This window comes from Parasteatoda tepidariorum, chromosome 5 (genome assembly GCF_982258835.1).
Source record: "Parasteatoda tepidariorum strain Cologne lab strain chromosome 5, Ptep-v5.0, whole genome shotgun sequence".
Classification (NCBI taxonomy): Eukaryota; Metazoa; Arthropoda; class Arachnida; order Araneae; family Theridiidae; genus Parasteatoda; species Parasteatoda tepidariorum.
In genome coordinates this window covers 55,020,133-55,037,059 of record NC_141759.1, presented here as the reverse complement: position 1 = coordinate 55,037,059, position 16,927 = coordinate 55,020,133, and the positions used below count along the sequence as shown (strand labels likewise).

Below are 16,927 nucleotides of genomic sequence, written 5' to 3'. Positions count from 1 at the left end.
CACTGACATTCTGTTTTAGTTTAATGTAAGGCAAAAATTCTTCTTCTATCTAAATTGAAATATATTCTCTAACAAACTTCATATATCATATCCTATAAATTTTATTAAATCCTTTAAAAAGTGAATTAATATAAGGGTTTCGTGTAAAATGTTTCATTCAATATTAAACCCACAAATTGAAAAGGTATATCATTTTATAAAATATCATTCATATTTAGAAACTAACTAACATCAAATGGGTTACATTTATTATACTTATATTATATTTCTTCCATTGAAAGTTGTACAGGATCAGTGTAGATACTTTCACATTAGCCTTGCGAAAACATTTGTTTGCATATATCCAATGCTAGCTAATTAGATATATACAGAACAAAAGTTAATATCAAAATAAGTAAAAACTGTGCAATTTATAATAAATTGCAACTTTTTTTAAAAAATTTCGTTCATAAAATATGTTAGTAAGAGTGTAAAGAGAAAAATTAAAGAGTTAAATTTGCACCTTAAAAATTTTCTGATTATGCTACTACAAATGGAATTGATCTGTCTGCAAAATAGAAAATAGACCACCTTGAATAACTTTTGATCTAATGATTATAAACCTTCACATTCTAGGACTCAATATTAAGGGTTCGAGGGGTTGACCTCAAATATGCTAATCAACTAGTGCAAATGATATTTTAATTTACCAAAATCAGACACAAAAACGTACTTTATCTAAATAAACATACCTTTGATTTACGGATTCGGATTTCTGACTCCCAAAATATAGGGGGTTGCCGCAATCTGGGAAATATATGGTCCCAACAGTTTGGTAAAGAGAATGGTCCTAAGTTTGGACCCCTTAATGTTATTTTTTCTTTTTGCAAATTTCACCATACCTCGAGAAATTTGTAATCGAATTAAGAAACATTTGCACATAATTATAAAATTCGATTATCCAGAGATAATCCCATTCAAAACATAACTTACACACATTTGTTATTTTTCATTATTTTAAGTAATAATAGTCGAAAAGTTTAGAATTGTAAGGTATAAAATTTTTTGCATCACTTTAAAGGATGTAATTTTACATGGCAAAATACAAAATTTGAACGAAATCGGTCGAATAGTTCCTGAGAAACCGAATTTTAAAAATGCCGTATATTTAAAATTTGATGTGTTTCGTAAACTTCAAAACATTAGAAAAAAGTGTTTGGAGTAATTATTTTATTACAAAGCAAAAATCCTTACTGTGAAATATGTCATAATTTGCATGTTTCGAGTAAATAAAAACACGCTTTCAAACATTTTGATTTTATGTGATTAACAATATTGTAACACAATCATAGCAAATTGTCCTGACCACAAAATACAAGTTTGAAATTACAAAGATGACATATTTTGTTTTAAGGATGACTTTCTACACTTCATCACATTTTCCAATATTTATTTTATTTTTGAAATTTTGGCGGTTTTCATTAGTTAATGTTAAAATCTTAAAGTGAAAAATAGTATATAAAATAAGTATATTTTAGAATGTTTTGTCTTTTAGGAGTTAGAATGTTTTTAGGTAAATTCTAATTATGTCGGTAAATAAGTACAATAATATATTATAAAATACTGAACTGTTTTCAGTACTTATAAACTCTGTGTAAACGGAATATATTCCTTAAATGAGGGTTAGGAAAAGTATTACATAGATAAATGCTCATGGAGATTAAAATAATTTAAAATAAATTTTAAATCAATTATTTTTTGTAACAATGGGGAAAATCTTTCATGAGAAAATTAAAAGTTGGCAGCTGTGTTGTTTTAAAGTCGTTAAGAAAATTTTCATCCCCCTTGTTCCATGTTTTAATCTGTTTCGACTAAATGATTTTTAATTAACAGAAAATAAATCCCGAGTTTCTAAAATTGAATACTCATAATGCGTATTCTTAAACTAAAAGCGTATCCGGTTTTATTAGCAAGCTGATTTATTTTGTTCTATTTTCCCCGTACCTAAGGTAAATACTTTCATTCTTCTGATGACGTCTGCAGTAGCAATTGAACCTATTGTTAAATGATGAAACAAATGGATTACAAATTCTAAAATGCGTACCTAAAATACGATAATCGAATTTCATTACAATTAAAATCGTCTCTAATGTGAAACTTTGTAAAGTTTTCTAAAACAGAAACTAAATATATATTAAATACTAGGACAGGAAGACATTGTTTTGGTATTCATGAAGTAACAAAAAGGCATTCATGATTCTTTTAAATACATTTGAGGATGCATATTAATTAAAATATGCGTTAATCAGTTTAAAAATAAATTATAAACACTTGTGGAAAATATATTCGTAAATATAAATCATAATGGTGTAAATATATTATTTTACATAGTAAAACAAAATGAGGATTTCACATTTTTTTATTTAATTTATTAAAAAATTAAATGTACTCGTAATTTATTAAACATTTAATAAATGTGAAATTGTAACTGGAGGTCTTTATCAAAAATTTTATTGTTATATGATAACATTCGATTAGTCCTATTTTGTAAAGCAGTCATAACACTTTTAAGTTTAAGCCTTAAATTTAGAATCAAAATCAAAACATAATAAAAAAAATAGGGAATATTATTAAGAATAGTTGATAAGGAAATATTTTTATTGAATACCAATTAATAAGAACAATAAGTAATTTAAATAATTTACGGGTGAATGCCGATATTTTTATACTGATGATGATCAAAGAGGACGTTTATAAAACGTCGTTAAATAAATATGTTTTTGTTTTTCCTTTTCATAATTAATGACCATCATAATAAAGACATAACACAAAATATTTTAAAATGAAAACTACTTAATATAGTGTTTTTTTTAAATTATTTATCAGTTAATTTTTATGCCTTATTTTAATCCCATTTATTTAATTATTTATTTACGCCGTCAAATAAATATGTTTTTGTTTTTCATTTTCATAATTAATGACCATCATAATAAGGACATATCACAAAATATTTTGAAATAAAACCACTTAATATAGTGTTTTTTAATTATTTATCAGTTAGTTTTTATGACTTATTTTAATCTCATTTATTTAAAATTAAGTTTAACTTTGACTGTATCTAAATTTGTAATCTTTTTTATCATTTTTCATACATTATATTTTTATTTTTTTATAAGATGGTACCATCGTTTTTCTGAAATAAATCTATACAAAGTGTTCAAAAATCTGAAATAATAAAGTTATTTTTAGATTTATTCTACGCTATTGTAACATACCATTGATGTGTTAAAGTATCCATGTTGGGATAATTCAACGTAATATATATTCTTCCTCAACCTAAGTCAAAATATTTTAAAAGTATATATTAAAAAATCATGTTTCAAAATACTGCAATATCATACAAAAAAAATCATATATTAAAATATTGTAATATACCATTTATAAAAAATCATACATCAAAATATTATAATATCATATATTAAAAAAATCATGTATTAAAATGTACACTCTATAACAAAAAAATCGACGCACCAAGAAGCAATCATCCGATTGCTTTGAAATTTCGTTTGCATGAATGTTTTGAACAGATATGGCTGGAATGATGCCGACTGGGGACGTATAGTCTTTAACGACGAATCCCGCTTACAACTGTGTCCTGACGATCATCGAAGACGTGTTTGGAGACGCACAGGGCAGAGGGGGGATCTGGCTTCATTATTGCACGCCACACCGGCCCTCAACAAGGCATTATGGTCTGGGGTACTATTTCCTTTGACAGTCGTCATTAGAGGTACACTTACTGCACAGCGGTACGTCGACGACATCCTAAGACCTGTTTTGCTACCGTTCCTTTTGCAGCACCTTGGGCAGGTTTTTCAGCAGGGCAATGCCAGACCACATACGGCACGTGTTGCTGTGAACTGTCTGCAAGCTTGTCAAATATCTGCAAGCTCTCTGTCTCCCATCGAGCATGTCTGGGATATGATGGGAAGGCGATTGCATCTGGCACGGAATGTTGATGACCTCGTTCGACAATTGGATCGAATTTGGCAGGAAATACCGCAAGAGACCATCCGGGAGCTTTATCGGTCTGCCACGCAGTGTGACAGCTTGTTTCCAGGCTAGAGGCGGGTCAACACCTTTTTGAACTTGTTACTGTAACTCTGCAATAAATTATTCAATTGTTCTGAAATTTTAATCATTTACTATTCTGTACATTGTCTTCCTATGCACCAATTTTCGTTTCAATAGGAAAACTCCTTCTTGGTGCGTCGATTTTTTTGTTATAAAGTCTATTATCATATATAAAAAAATAGTTTTTAGAAATGTTAAAATATCATTTGTTAAAAAAATAATCCATTATCAAAATCTTTAAAATTCATATAAAAAAATAAACATCAAAATATTTTAATATCATACATAAAACAATCACTTATAAAAATATTGTAATATCATATATATAAAGAAATCATATATCAAAATATTGAAATATATTTATACAATAAAACCGAGAGCTTTGACTCCTGGCAGGGTAAGCTCCCAAGCCGGATAGGTCTAAAGGGGAGACACTAGACTAAGATGATCACCCTGGTTCTCCAGGTTGGGGGCTGAGCATAGTACCCAATCTTGTAATGAAAAAATCCAAGCTCAGAAATCAGAAAGAGTTTTATCCGGATGGACTTAACCGAGACGACTTATGAGGACAAGGCAAGAATTCGGACTAGAGAAACGGAACTTGGAACGTGCGTACCCTTTAGAGAATATGGGTTGGATATATTGACTGTTCAGGAAATCAGATAGCTAGAAAATGGTAAGTTGAAGAAAAATAATTGTTGAATCTACTGCAAATGTCCAAAGGGAAAACATCAGTTTTGCACTGGATTTGTTGTTAGTAAACGAATAAAGGAACAAGTACCTGGCTTTGTGCCTGTAAATGAAAGAATCTGCGAATGGCGCTTAAAGGGCAAACTTCAGAATCTTAGCATTGCATGAGTGCATGCGCCAACGAAAGATGAAAAATAGAGTCAAAAAGATTATTTCTATGATACTCTAGAAAGCGAATACTTAAAATGCCTATGGAGTGATATCAAGATAGTCATTGGTGACGTAAAAGCCAAACTTGGCGGAAACCGCAACTCAGACATTAGGCACAGTTTACATGATGAGTTCAATGATCATAGAACCAGGCTGGAAGACGTTGCTTCTACATGAGGAATCGGTTGAATAGATACTGAGAAATCGAATCTTAAAAAGTAGTACGTTTAAAACATCTCAGGAACTATTGGACCGATTTCACTCAGATTTTGTATTTTGCCATGTAAAATTATATCCTTTAAAACGAAGTAAATAATTGTATACCTTGCAATTAAAAAAAATTGGACTAATAATAAAAAATAATAAATATTTATTAAAAGTAATTCTTTGCATTTAATTATGTTTGGATAAAGAAATTTTAAAATTGTGTGCAAAAATTTTTCAATTCGCTTGAAAAGTTCTTGAGATGCGGTGAAACACGCAAAAAGTAAAATGAACATTAAGGGTTCCAAACTTTGGAGCGCTCTCCTGTGCAAACTAGTGGGACCATATTTCCCACATTGCGGCTTATCCTTATATTTTGTGGATCAGAAATCTGAATCCACAGAAAAAAAGTTAAGTTTATTCAGAAAAAGTGTGCTTTTGTGTCAAATTTTTCAACTTAAAACATCGTCTGTACTAATGAATAAACAAATTTGAGGCTACCCCTTAGAATTATTAAGAATGAGTCCTTGAACGAACATAAATATCTGAACACTAGATCAAAAGTTATTAAGGTGGCCCGCTTTTTATTTTCAGCATTGTGCGTAACTTTCGGGGTGCAAATGTAGATTTCGACTAATTTCTTGTTGTAGCAAAAATCAGGATTTTTAATACAGATCTTGATGCCAGTCCCCTTTAAGATGAAAATTCCACTACCCGATATAGCACCAGCATCCATGCTACCGTCAGTGTAGATCTGTAAAGCATCATTTGGAGTTTTATGAATTGTTTCCAGAGCAAGCTGTCTGAGATACTCTGGGTGCTGTAAGCCCCTGTTGGTAATCCGTTCTAAAAAAGACGCGTTCGTGAAAGGACGTATCATGTACAGTTAAATGAACACTGCCAAGTGATAGAGCAAATTATTAAAAACTCAGTAAACGAAGTAATCCCAGAACTTAAAAAATACAACAAAAAAATAGAGTGGTATGATTCTGAATGCAATGAAATCCCGAACGAAAAACAAATCAACCTTATAATTCAAAGACACTACACTAGAAGTGCTGAAGACAGCTATAAGAAGACAAGAGAAAACGCTTTACATGGAAGACCAGCATCGAACTATAGAACATGTAATTACTTAGAAGGATACAAGAAAATTTAACCAACATCTGTAATATATTAGGAAAGAATTTGCATCCAAAACAATGACGTATAAAGGAAAAAGATAGAGAACTGACAAGTTGTTAAACAAAAATTCTGGATAAAAAGAACATTTAACTGGAAGCGACAGTTCTGCTATTGTACACTAGATTCTAAATATATATCTGAACCTGAAGAATTTACTCCACCTAGTTTAAGTGAAGTGGAATTAATTAAACATCTAAATGGTAACCGATTTGCTGGACCAGATGGTATCAAACGTGAATTAATTAATTTTAATGAACCTATATTAGCAGTAGAACTACCCCAATTATTTGCAATATTTGAGTCAATCAGCAAATGCCCATTGAATGGGAAGAAGGTATCATTCGCAGTATATTCAAAAAAGGTGACAAACTGGAATAATACGACCACAGAGCAGTGTTTCCCAAAGTGTGGTACGCGTACACCCAAGAGTACGGGAACAGTTTAGCGGGGGTACGCGTTCTTATGCGAAATATCTTGCAACAAACGAAAATTTCAAAAAATTTTATTTAAAAACAAAGCTAGGCATGAAAATTTACGATTACGTATTTTTCTATTGGCTATTTTTTTGCAGAGTTAACAGTTAATAATTAGTGGTGTCAACAGCCAGTTGTGATTTTTAGCTTTTGTGCATTTTTTTATAGTAAAAAATACATTTATTTTTGTATTAGTGGTACACAGCGTTACGTCATAAGTTTGGGAAACACTGCCATAGAGGTATTACACTTTTAAAAGTGTGGCATTTAAAATCTTCTCCAAACTACTGCATGACAGACTTGATTCTGATGCTTTGAATATTATTGGGAACAACCAATTTGGATTCCGAAATTGAAAAGCTCCTACTGGCCAGATTCACTCTCTCAGACAAATCCGTGAAAAAACAAAAGAATATAATATAGATACATACATACTTTTTTATCGATTTTCAAACAGTAAACGACACCATCACCGAAAAAGGCTTTTCGATGCTATGATTGAGTTTAGAATTCAATACAAACTAGTTAAACCCTATAATGACTGTAATGATTATACTTAAAAATGATCCCTAAAGAGGTCAAATGCAAAATGTATGTCTGAACTACTAAACCTTTCTTACATGCCGGGAGGTTTAAGTCGAGGAGAGACCCTCCCTTGCATGCTATTTAACTAAACCTGTATTACTTTGGGCCAGCGAATGCTGGTCTTTAAATAAAACCGAGGAAAATAAACTACTGATATATTTGAAAGAAAAATGATCAGATCGGAGCAGTTGAAGAAAACTGTGTTGGGCTGATTCAGTATAATTATAAATTAAACAGAAAATTTAAGCAACCAAACTCAATTTCAGTTATTAAACACTATAGAATAAGATGGCTAGGTCACATTTACGGAAAGGAAGAACACTGTTAAGAAGCTGACTTTTGGAAAGTTTTTACAACCGAAAAGATCTAACACCAGATAGATTGATTCGGTATAAAACGATCTTAAAACCATGGGAATTGTTGATTAACTTACTTATTATTGTCTAAAGGATGCCCATCGAGGTTCTTAATTAATTAGGCAGATCGTAATTAACAACATTTTATTAACATAAACAACAACAATAGTAAAAGACAGAGCGCCGCATTAAAGCGACCGTATTATTTAGTTCGTACATATCTTCTGAAGACGTGGGTGGAAGCGTTACGTAATTCTTTTGCGCATGCGCGCGTCTTATATATTCTTTAATTTCTTTTAATTCTCCACATACACTCCCACCTTTTGAGTTTAATTAACCTTAATCACACTCAAAAATTAAATCTTACTAAACACTTATACATGAAATGTACTTAAACTTATAAAATGACAAACAAATATGACATACATGTAACTTGAACAGAAAACATATACATATAAAAATTCACAAAACATTTAACTTTTGACTTCTAATCTATAAAGTCTCTGGACAGGTCTCATAAACTCAGAATTCTCTGTCTTTACGAGAGCAAGCCTTGTTTTGCCATCACGACCTGGAATTAATTTCAATACTCTAGCTAAATTCCAAAAAGCGCGTTTTTTATTAGCATCTTCAACTAAAACAATTTCACCGACCACTAAAGGATTATCCTTGAAATCTCTTATAGTTTGTTGACGTAACTGACCTAAATATTCAGTCCTAAACCTATTTCTTAAAGACTCTTACTCTTTGGAGATGTTTAGCTCTCTTACTTAAACCTTCCTTATCTGCCTTATCGATGTCTGTAACACCTGAAGAAGGTATTTCGTGCAGAAACATTTCTGGAGTCAAAGGGGAAATGGTGTCCATGTCTTCCGATACGTAGGTGAGGGGTCTCGTATTAATTATTCTTTCACAATCACACAAAATTGTGACCAACTCCTCATAATTTAAGGAAGAGCGTCCTAATATCTTACGTAAAATTCGCTTCACCATTTGTATTAACCGCTCCCACCAACCACCCCACCAGGCGGCGGAAGGAGGGTTAAACCTCCACCGTATCTCATGCTCTGCAGCTTTTGAAGCTAACTTGTCCCATTCTATCGAATGAAGAATCTTTTGCGCACCAACAAAATTTGTTCCGTTATCGGAATATATTACCGACGGTCTTCCTCTGCGTGCAATAAAACGTCTTAAGGACTGAAAAAAGGCTTCCGTAGTTAATAGAGTTACTAACTCTAAATGTATAGCCCGGTACACAGCGCACGTGTAAAGTACTATATAAGACTTTTTCCCATCCTTAAGATATAGTGGTCCGGCTAAATCGACACCTATTTCGAAAACAGATGCATCATTAACTCTAACTTTAGGCAAAATTCCAGGCGTGACATTACACTTTGTAGTATTAAATCTTAAACATTTTACACACTGTCTTATACTATTTCGTATAGTTTTACGACTTTTCAAAATCCAAAACTTTTCTCTTAAATGAGACATTATCATAGTAGTACCAGCATGTAAAAGTTCATTATGACAATTAATAATTAACAATTTGACAACTAGGTGATCACTAGGTAATATAACTGGATAAATGAAATTAGATTTATCTTCACGAAAAACTAAATTAGTTTTAGCTCTAATAATACCATCATTATCAAAAAATGGCCCTAATTGTCTCAACTTATTATCATTGATACCTGTAAAACTGTCCTTTTGTATCAAACGAATGAGACTTTTCTCTGCTCTATCCAATTCATTTACATTCAAAAACTTAGAACAGTTCTTACCTAAATTTCTACAATTATTATAAAATCTAAAAATCCAAGCTATCATATTTACAATTTTCTTATATGAAGAAAAATATTTATAATAACAATTATCATAAACATTATCATTTTTACTTAAATTTACAATGACAGATTTACGCAGTTCAGAGTTGACTAAATTCTCATCTGGGGCCTCAAAGGATTTTGGCCAATTTTGTTCGTTTTCATACAACCAGTTAGGCCCCTCCCACCAACGACGTTCAATAAGCTGCTCAGCTAAACAACCTCGCGAAGCAAGATCGGCAGGATTAAAAGATCCGGGAATGTGGCGCCACATGGTGTGAGAAGTCAAAGAACGAATTTCTTTTACACGATTTTGAACAAAAATACCCCAGTTGAGTTCCCGTTTTATCCAACTCAAAACTGTCGTTGAATCTGTCCAACAATAGATATCAATATTGTTAAGATTCAAATCTTTAATTATATTTGCTAACAATCTAGATCCAATACAACATGCAAGAAGTTCTAGCCTTGGTATTGTCAATGGTTTTAGAGGTGCAACTCTACTCTTAGCTTGCACTAAATTAACTTTAACAAAAGGTTCATTGGTACTTTCAACTCTTACAAACACACAAGTTCCATAGGCTAGCTTACTTGCGTCACAAAACACATGTAGACTCATCAAGGTATTTGACAAATCGAGACAAATCCATCTTGGAATCTTAATGTTCTGTAGCAAAGGTAATTGGATAAACCAAGATTTAAATTTCTTAATCAAATTATCAGGTAGTTTGTCATCCCATTTGATTTTTGAACTCCAAGTCTCTTGTAAAATTAACTTAGGTAATAACATTACCGGTGCCGTAAAACCGATTGTATCAAATACCTGATGAGCCACAGCTAACACTTTTCTTTTCGTAATTAATTCGTCAGAATTATCTGCTCGTTCAATCTTACATGACAAAGTGTCCTTCTCCGTGTCCCAAATAAGTCCCAAAATTGGTACATTTTTTGTAATAGATGAATCCTTAACACATAAATCAGGTAAATTTGTCTGCCAATCTCTTAAATTAAAATGACCCTGAGACATTATACATTGTGATTCTAAAATAAAATTTTGAGCTTCAGTTTCTGTACTTAGACTAGTTACACAATTATCTACATAAAATGATTGTTTAAGAATATCTGCAGTACTATTTAAATTTTCAGAAACTCGATTTAAATGGTAACGCAATGTAGCGGCAAGTAAAAAGGGACTTGAGGTAATTCCGAAGACTACCCTTCTGTGCCGATACATTTTAAGTTCGTCCGAATTGTCTTCACTGTACCACAAAAATCGCAAAAAATCTCTTTCTTTTTCCCGTATTGATATCTGTAAAAATGCTTTCTCAATGTCCGCAGATATACCCACAAAATTCTTACGAAATCGATTAAGAATAGACGGGATCATTTCTATTAAGTTTGGTCCAGTAGCCAAACATTCATTTAAAGATGGTTTTCCGGCCGACTTGGCTGATGCATTAAAAACCGGCCTTATTTTCGTACTAGAATTTTCCTTAACCACTGCTCTATGAGGCAAATAATGAACATTATCTACCTTTACATCGTTGGCCACTTCAATAATCCCTAAAGATGACCAATCCTTAAATACGTTAGAATAAGCTTCAAAATTACCCGAATTAATTAATTTCTTTTTCGTATTCAAAATCGACTTAAGTGCAATATTTTTATTATCAGGCAAAAGCGAGCTGTCTAAAACCCATGGTAAAGATATTTCATACCTCCCCTCCAAATTGACTTGAATGGTATTCTCAAAATGATTTAATGTTTCTTCCTCCAACTGAGTTTTTGTTTTGTCTATCTCTGGATCCGTAATTCCCAATGCGTCTAATTTCCATAAATCAGAAATGTTTCTATCCTTCACGAGAAGTGAAGAAATGTAACAAGAAGCCTCGCTCTCCCCCTTTGGCATATTGCCAACATTTAACTTCCCAATTAAAGTATACCCTAGCCTAGTATGAATCGCACAGGGTCCTGCACTCAAGTTTTTTATTCTACCCGTAAATAATTTTCCGGCAATATCTGCCCCTATCAACAACTTAATTCCTTTATCAAAATTACAAAATTTTTTGTCCAAATCACTTATTTTAATATTTAGTTTTCGTAACTCTTTAACCCAGGGGCCATATGGGATCTGTTTAATATCAGAACAGATTTGTTTTTGACTTAAAGCTTCAAATCTGCATCTATAACTCCTATCAATGCTACTTAATTCTACATTATATACATTGTGCATACTTTCTTCAGTTTCGACCCCACCAAAAAGTAATTGCTTAATTTCTACTTGTTTTATAGGTATATAACTCATACATTGTGCAACATCTTCAGAAATATAACTTCTCATACTACCAGTATCTATAATTCCACGAATTAACATTTTCTTTTTACCATTATGCACTCTTACAATTAAAGTTTGAAGCAATACGTCTGAAAGTTGAATTTGATTATTTAACGTACTTATGTTGTTTTCATGGTTTACTTCATTCGAAACATTATCGATCTTATTTTTCGGATTATCAGGACAAAAAATAGAAAAATGTCTATTATTACAAATTAAGCATCTAACATACTTTGCTTTGCAAGTATTAGCTCTATGACCCTTTTTTAAACAGACGAAACAAACGTTCTTTTTCTTAATTATTTCTTTTTTGGTTTCCAAGGTCATAGATGCTAATTCTCTGCAACTCTCAGATGTATGTGCTTTATCACAAAATATACAAATATTCGTATCAAATTTCTTAAACTTATTTATACATTCATTTTCATTCTTATTAGAGTTAAACAACTCACATGAAGAAGCAATATATTTTGTTTCATACTTATTAATACACTTTTTACTATTAACATTTTTATCTGAAGAAAATGATTCCTTACTTAATTTTAATCTATATTCAGATTCAACTTCATTTCGTAAAAATTCTATTAACAAATCTAAATCAGTCTTACCTGACGTATCGGTCGCACAATTCTTTTGCCTTTCAAATACCTGTAATAAATCCGTGGGAATAGCTGATTCTACCAAAGGAAATAAGAAATCTGCATATTTATCTTTCGTTAATCCCAGTGATTCAAGAGCTCTTAGTTGTGTTTGTAGTTTATCATATAATGTAGCTAAATCAACTTTAGATTTATCACTTAACACAAGTTTTAATAAGTCCCGTATGTAGACTTGCGTGAGAACACTTTCATTTCCAAATCGTGTTTTTAAGTGTTCAACAGCTTTCGTATAATTTTCTTTTGTTGCTGGAAAACTCTCGATGATTAATCTTGCTTTGGATCCCGCAACAGTGCTTTGTATTAAATACTGGAACTTTTCCCGCACCTGAATTCTTTCATCATCGTGTATTTTGCTGAATAAAGTCCAGAAATTAAGCCACTGCCTTGGATCACCCGTAAATTTCGGTAGTTCGATGTCAGGTAACTTATACGCCGTAGATGGAGACTTATTTGGTGTAGACGTATCATCACGAATCGGCGTCGTAGTTTCGGTTTTGGTAGTCGCCGATATTAGCTTTCCGGCTTTCACTTTTGTGGCAGAAAATTTGTCGTAGTATTCCTCGGAAGCTTCATATTCATTGTTGTACTCCTGCTCCGTGCATTTTGCGGCTTGCATATTTCGTAGGTGTAAGTTTTGAGTATCTCGTAGCTGCTTACATTTTTCCATTAAAGTATCCAAACTTATTTCTATTTCGATGATATCCGGTGTCTCAGTTCGTATTAATCCTTCTAACTTATTTAAGGCTTTCGTAAAACTTGTCCGTGAAGCCGCTCGTAATTGTTTTGAAGCATCCATGCTTACGCAATTATAGTTTCTTTACTGCGTAGTTGATGTTTTCTTTTTACGATCCGCTTTGCATCAATTCGATGCACGTCCAGACAGGGATGCCACTATGTCGCTTAACTTACTTATTATTGTCTAAAGGATGCCCATCGAGGTTCTTAATTAATTAGGCAGATCGTAATTAACAACATTTTATTAACATAAACAACAACAATAGTAAAAGACAGAGCGCCGCATTAAAGCGACCGTATTATTTAGTTCGTACATATCTTCTGAAGACGTGGGTGGAAGCGTTACGTAATTCTTTTGCGCATGCGCGCGTCTTATATATTCTTTAATTTCTTTTAATTCTCCACAGGAATCAATATATGGAGAAATCTAGTGTCTGATCGAGCCAGATGGAGACGAATAGTTGGGACGGTTCTGACTTGTACGAGACTGTCATGTTGATCGAAGAAAAAGATATTTAAAAAGAAATCTTTTATCTAAATATTGTAGTAATTTTCAGTAAATTTAGTTTAATAATGGTGAACTTGATGGATCTCAGAAATAGGGATAATAGTAGTTGGATTTGTTTACTCTAAATCTAAGAATTAAGTCTTATAGAACATTTTTATTTTCAAATTATTTTGATCATTAAGCTGCTTAAATTGAAAAGATTAGAAAATTCTCTATTATTACGATAAAGATTTCTTATATTTAGAGAAATAATTTCGCATAATACATAAATGTTATCTATAAATGGGATTATCCATCGAAATAAAAATAAAGAAACCAAAAAAATTGCTTCGAATTTTTTTAAAGGAATTTTTATAATATGTTTTAAAATATAAAATCTTTCAAAAATGAATATTCAGATAGAAAAAATTTGAATCAATGATAAATTTGAATAAATAATAAATTTAAGTATGAAACAATAAATTTGAATAAATAATGGGTGTTCAAAATACAATTATGCTATAAAATTATTTGGTTTCTTTATATTTTTCTGCTGGGATTCGTTTTGTTTTCTGTAACAACTTTTGAAAGGCTGAGAGTTTAGAAAATATTAAGAGGTTGCAGTTTTCTTTTTAAAAAACGAATATTGAATTTTTGTATTAATCATATTAAAACTTAAACATTTTTTAAAACAAACTGAAGAAACTTATCACTCTCTCTGCATTACTTATATCGTTGTGTAAAAATATTTAAAACGTTGTGATAGATATTTAACTGAACGAAAACACAGATTTTTTAGCTGTGATTTGTAACCAATTAAACTATTTCTGCTAAAATATGGAAAAATTAAAAAATTGTTAATCGTTTAAAAACTATGAAATGCTTCAATTTTGTTTAAAATCTAATAATAAAAGGTATAAAACAGCTATGTTTTGAAAATAAATTATTAATTTGCTAATTAAATGGGAATTTAAAGAATGCAAAGATTATGTGTTTCACTTTTATTTAAAAAAAATTCCGAGGAAACAGTGCCACTAAAAAAATTACTATTAAATTTGAAAAATAGTTTTATGCAAAATTGGATATGGGCTCTGCTGTCACGATTAAATTAAACGTAATAAAAAAATGTCCCAAGTGAGTAAATAAGAAGGTATGAGACACATCTGAGTAGTATAAGACCATTGCCTAGTATATATTTGCCCGGTATTCCCTACACAGTTTTTTTTTTAAGTTATGGTTTATTGCGTGGTATCTTCATTGAAAAAGATTTCTTTATTTTATCAATACAGCAAAAAATATTATTTTAAGAGGTTTCTAAAAAATATCTGAACTTTTTTTTCTAAATTGGACACCAAATAGTTTTTTATCACTAACCAAACTATTCTGCTGACGTTATATAATGCAAGCAAAATATTTAAAATAATAAGTTCCATTTCAGCTTAAAATTTTAAAAAATCTTTCACACTTCTAGTTTCATTATTACGAATAAGTAATATATATATCAGTTTTAGAAGAATGAATATTGCGTAATATTTTTTAATGTAATAAATAATCCAAATCTGCGTTTTTTTTAGATGAGATTAAAGTTAATGCCACTGCATATATCCAGAATTAACTAAATTATGAAATAACTCTATTTCAATTCATTATAATCTTCTAAAGCTAAATAACTCGCTCCAGTTAATACCTGTTATTATTACTCAGTTATTTATTGATACGCCATTATTTTAGCCGAAAACAAAATTCTGCATACGCTTATTTAATCGGTAGATAAATAAGCATGATAACATGACTTGCATTGGCTTCTTTTTGAAGAGGATAAATCAATTTTCAGATAATAACCCTCAATCACTTGTTTTAAGCTTCTGCTACTTGTGCATTCTTTTCTTCTTTACATTTTCTGCGATAAATTTATTGAAATTCGTTTCACTTTAACCCTAACAATTTTCAGTGTTATGTTCTTTTTCCACGCAAGGTTTTGAATAAAATCTAATGCAACTGGCACAGATAGCTGCTATGTAAGAAGAAAAAAACGATTTAGTGAAAATAAGGTTGATACTTTTTAAGAAATTAAGCTTAGTTTGTAAAAAATATATTAAACTATTTGCAAATGATGTTAGATAATAGATATTTGTTAGATTTTGGATATAATTTTATATAATCAATGGAAACTATTGTTGCGTGTCATGATAGGTTGTCAAGAGTTTAAAAGTCAATAAAAATACAACTTTTTTTTTGAAAATAAATAGAAAATATCTATGTGTGATATATTTATGTAAAAATTTAAGCATTGAAAACAAAAGTTAATCATGTTTATAAAAGCCATCGCTCAGTTGGATGTATTGAAATACTATGAAAATCGTATCATTAGAATTTACTGTAACCTTAATGAAGTGCAAAGATGAACCATATTATCATGTACTGTAAAATATTCCGAATCAAATTACGGTAAAAAGTACAAGCACCCTGATTGCAGAATCTGCAAATTCCCTTTTTACTGTTAAGATTTATAACACAATTTTTACAGTATTATTTATTTAATTACAGTGATTTTACAGTTAATATTGCTGTAAAAGTCACAGTAAATCAGATTTTTTATTTCGTAAAGTTTTACGGCTAATCGGGGTTTTACTGAAAAAGTTACTGGCACCCTTAGTGCCACTACTTTTTACCTAAATTAGATCTGGAAACTTCAACAATGTGCAAATCAATACTTCTTGAACTTAAATATATAATAAAATGGCCTAACGTGCTTCGACACCGTTTTAAGATTATAGCAGCTTTTCACAATATTATAACTCGAATTATCGATATTACGGATTTTTTTAATGAAGTTTAATCAACGTTAGATCGATTTCTAAAGCTTAAAATTTAAATTGCTGATTTTGAGTTGTATACTTTAGACAAATCAAATAATATAAATCTGTTCTGTACTGAAATACCTAATTTCAAGTTGTTTAATTTAAACTGTAATTTTATGAACTAAAAAAATGTGTTATGATGTATGCTGTATCTAAAGCATCAGACTTCATATATTCGAGTAGAGATTTGTAAGAATATAATTTTAAA

At 30.9% G+C, this 16,927-nt stretch overlaps 2 protein-coding genes across 3 annotated transcripts in view; one reads left to right on the top strand and one right to left on the bottom strand.

The window, feature by feature from the left end:
- Positions 1 to 16,927, top strand: part of LOC107439425 (thrombospondin type-1 domain-containing protein 7B) — a 524,453-nt gene that overhangs the window by 192,113 nt on the left and 315,413 nt on the right. The gene's annotated exons all lie outside the window — the stretch shown is intronic.
- Positions 4,660 to 13,432, bottom strand: LOC147809356 (uncharacterized). The gene is made up of 4 exons (XM_087162785.1): positions 12,586 to 13,432; positions 9,725 to 11,667; positions 8,561 to 9,658; positions 4,660 to 4,779 (listed from the first exon to the last, which is right to left on the bottom strand). Exons 1-4 carry the CDS (start codon positions 13,430 to 13,432, stop codon positions 4,660 to 4,662), a joined length of 4,008 nt encoding a protein of 1,335 aa, XP_087018911.1.

What these genes read in the sequence shown, in the direction of transcription:
- LOC147809356 (XM_087162785.1), bottom strand. Translation starts at nt 13,432, where the DNA reads ATGGATGCTTCAAAACAATTACGAGCGGCTTCACGGACAAGTTTTACG. An exon ending in TTGTGCGACCGATACGTCAG is followed by an intron (nt 11,668 to 12,585) that starts GTAAGACTGATT and finishes AGTTGTTGATAG; the next exon opens with GGGCAGATATTGCCGGAAAA. An exon ending in AACTGCGTAAATCTGTCATT is followed by an intron (nt 9,659 to 9,724) that starts GTAAATTTAAGT and finishes TCTTCATATAAG; the next exon opens with AAAATTGTAAATATGATAGC.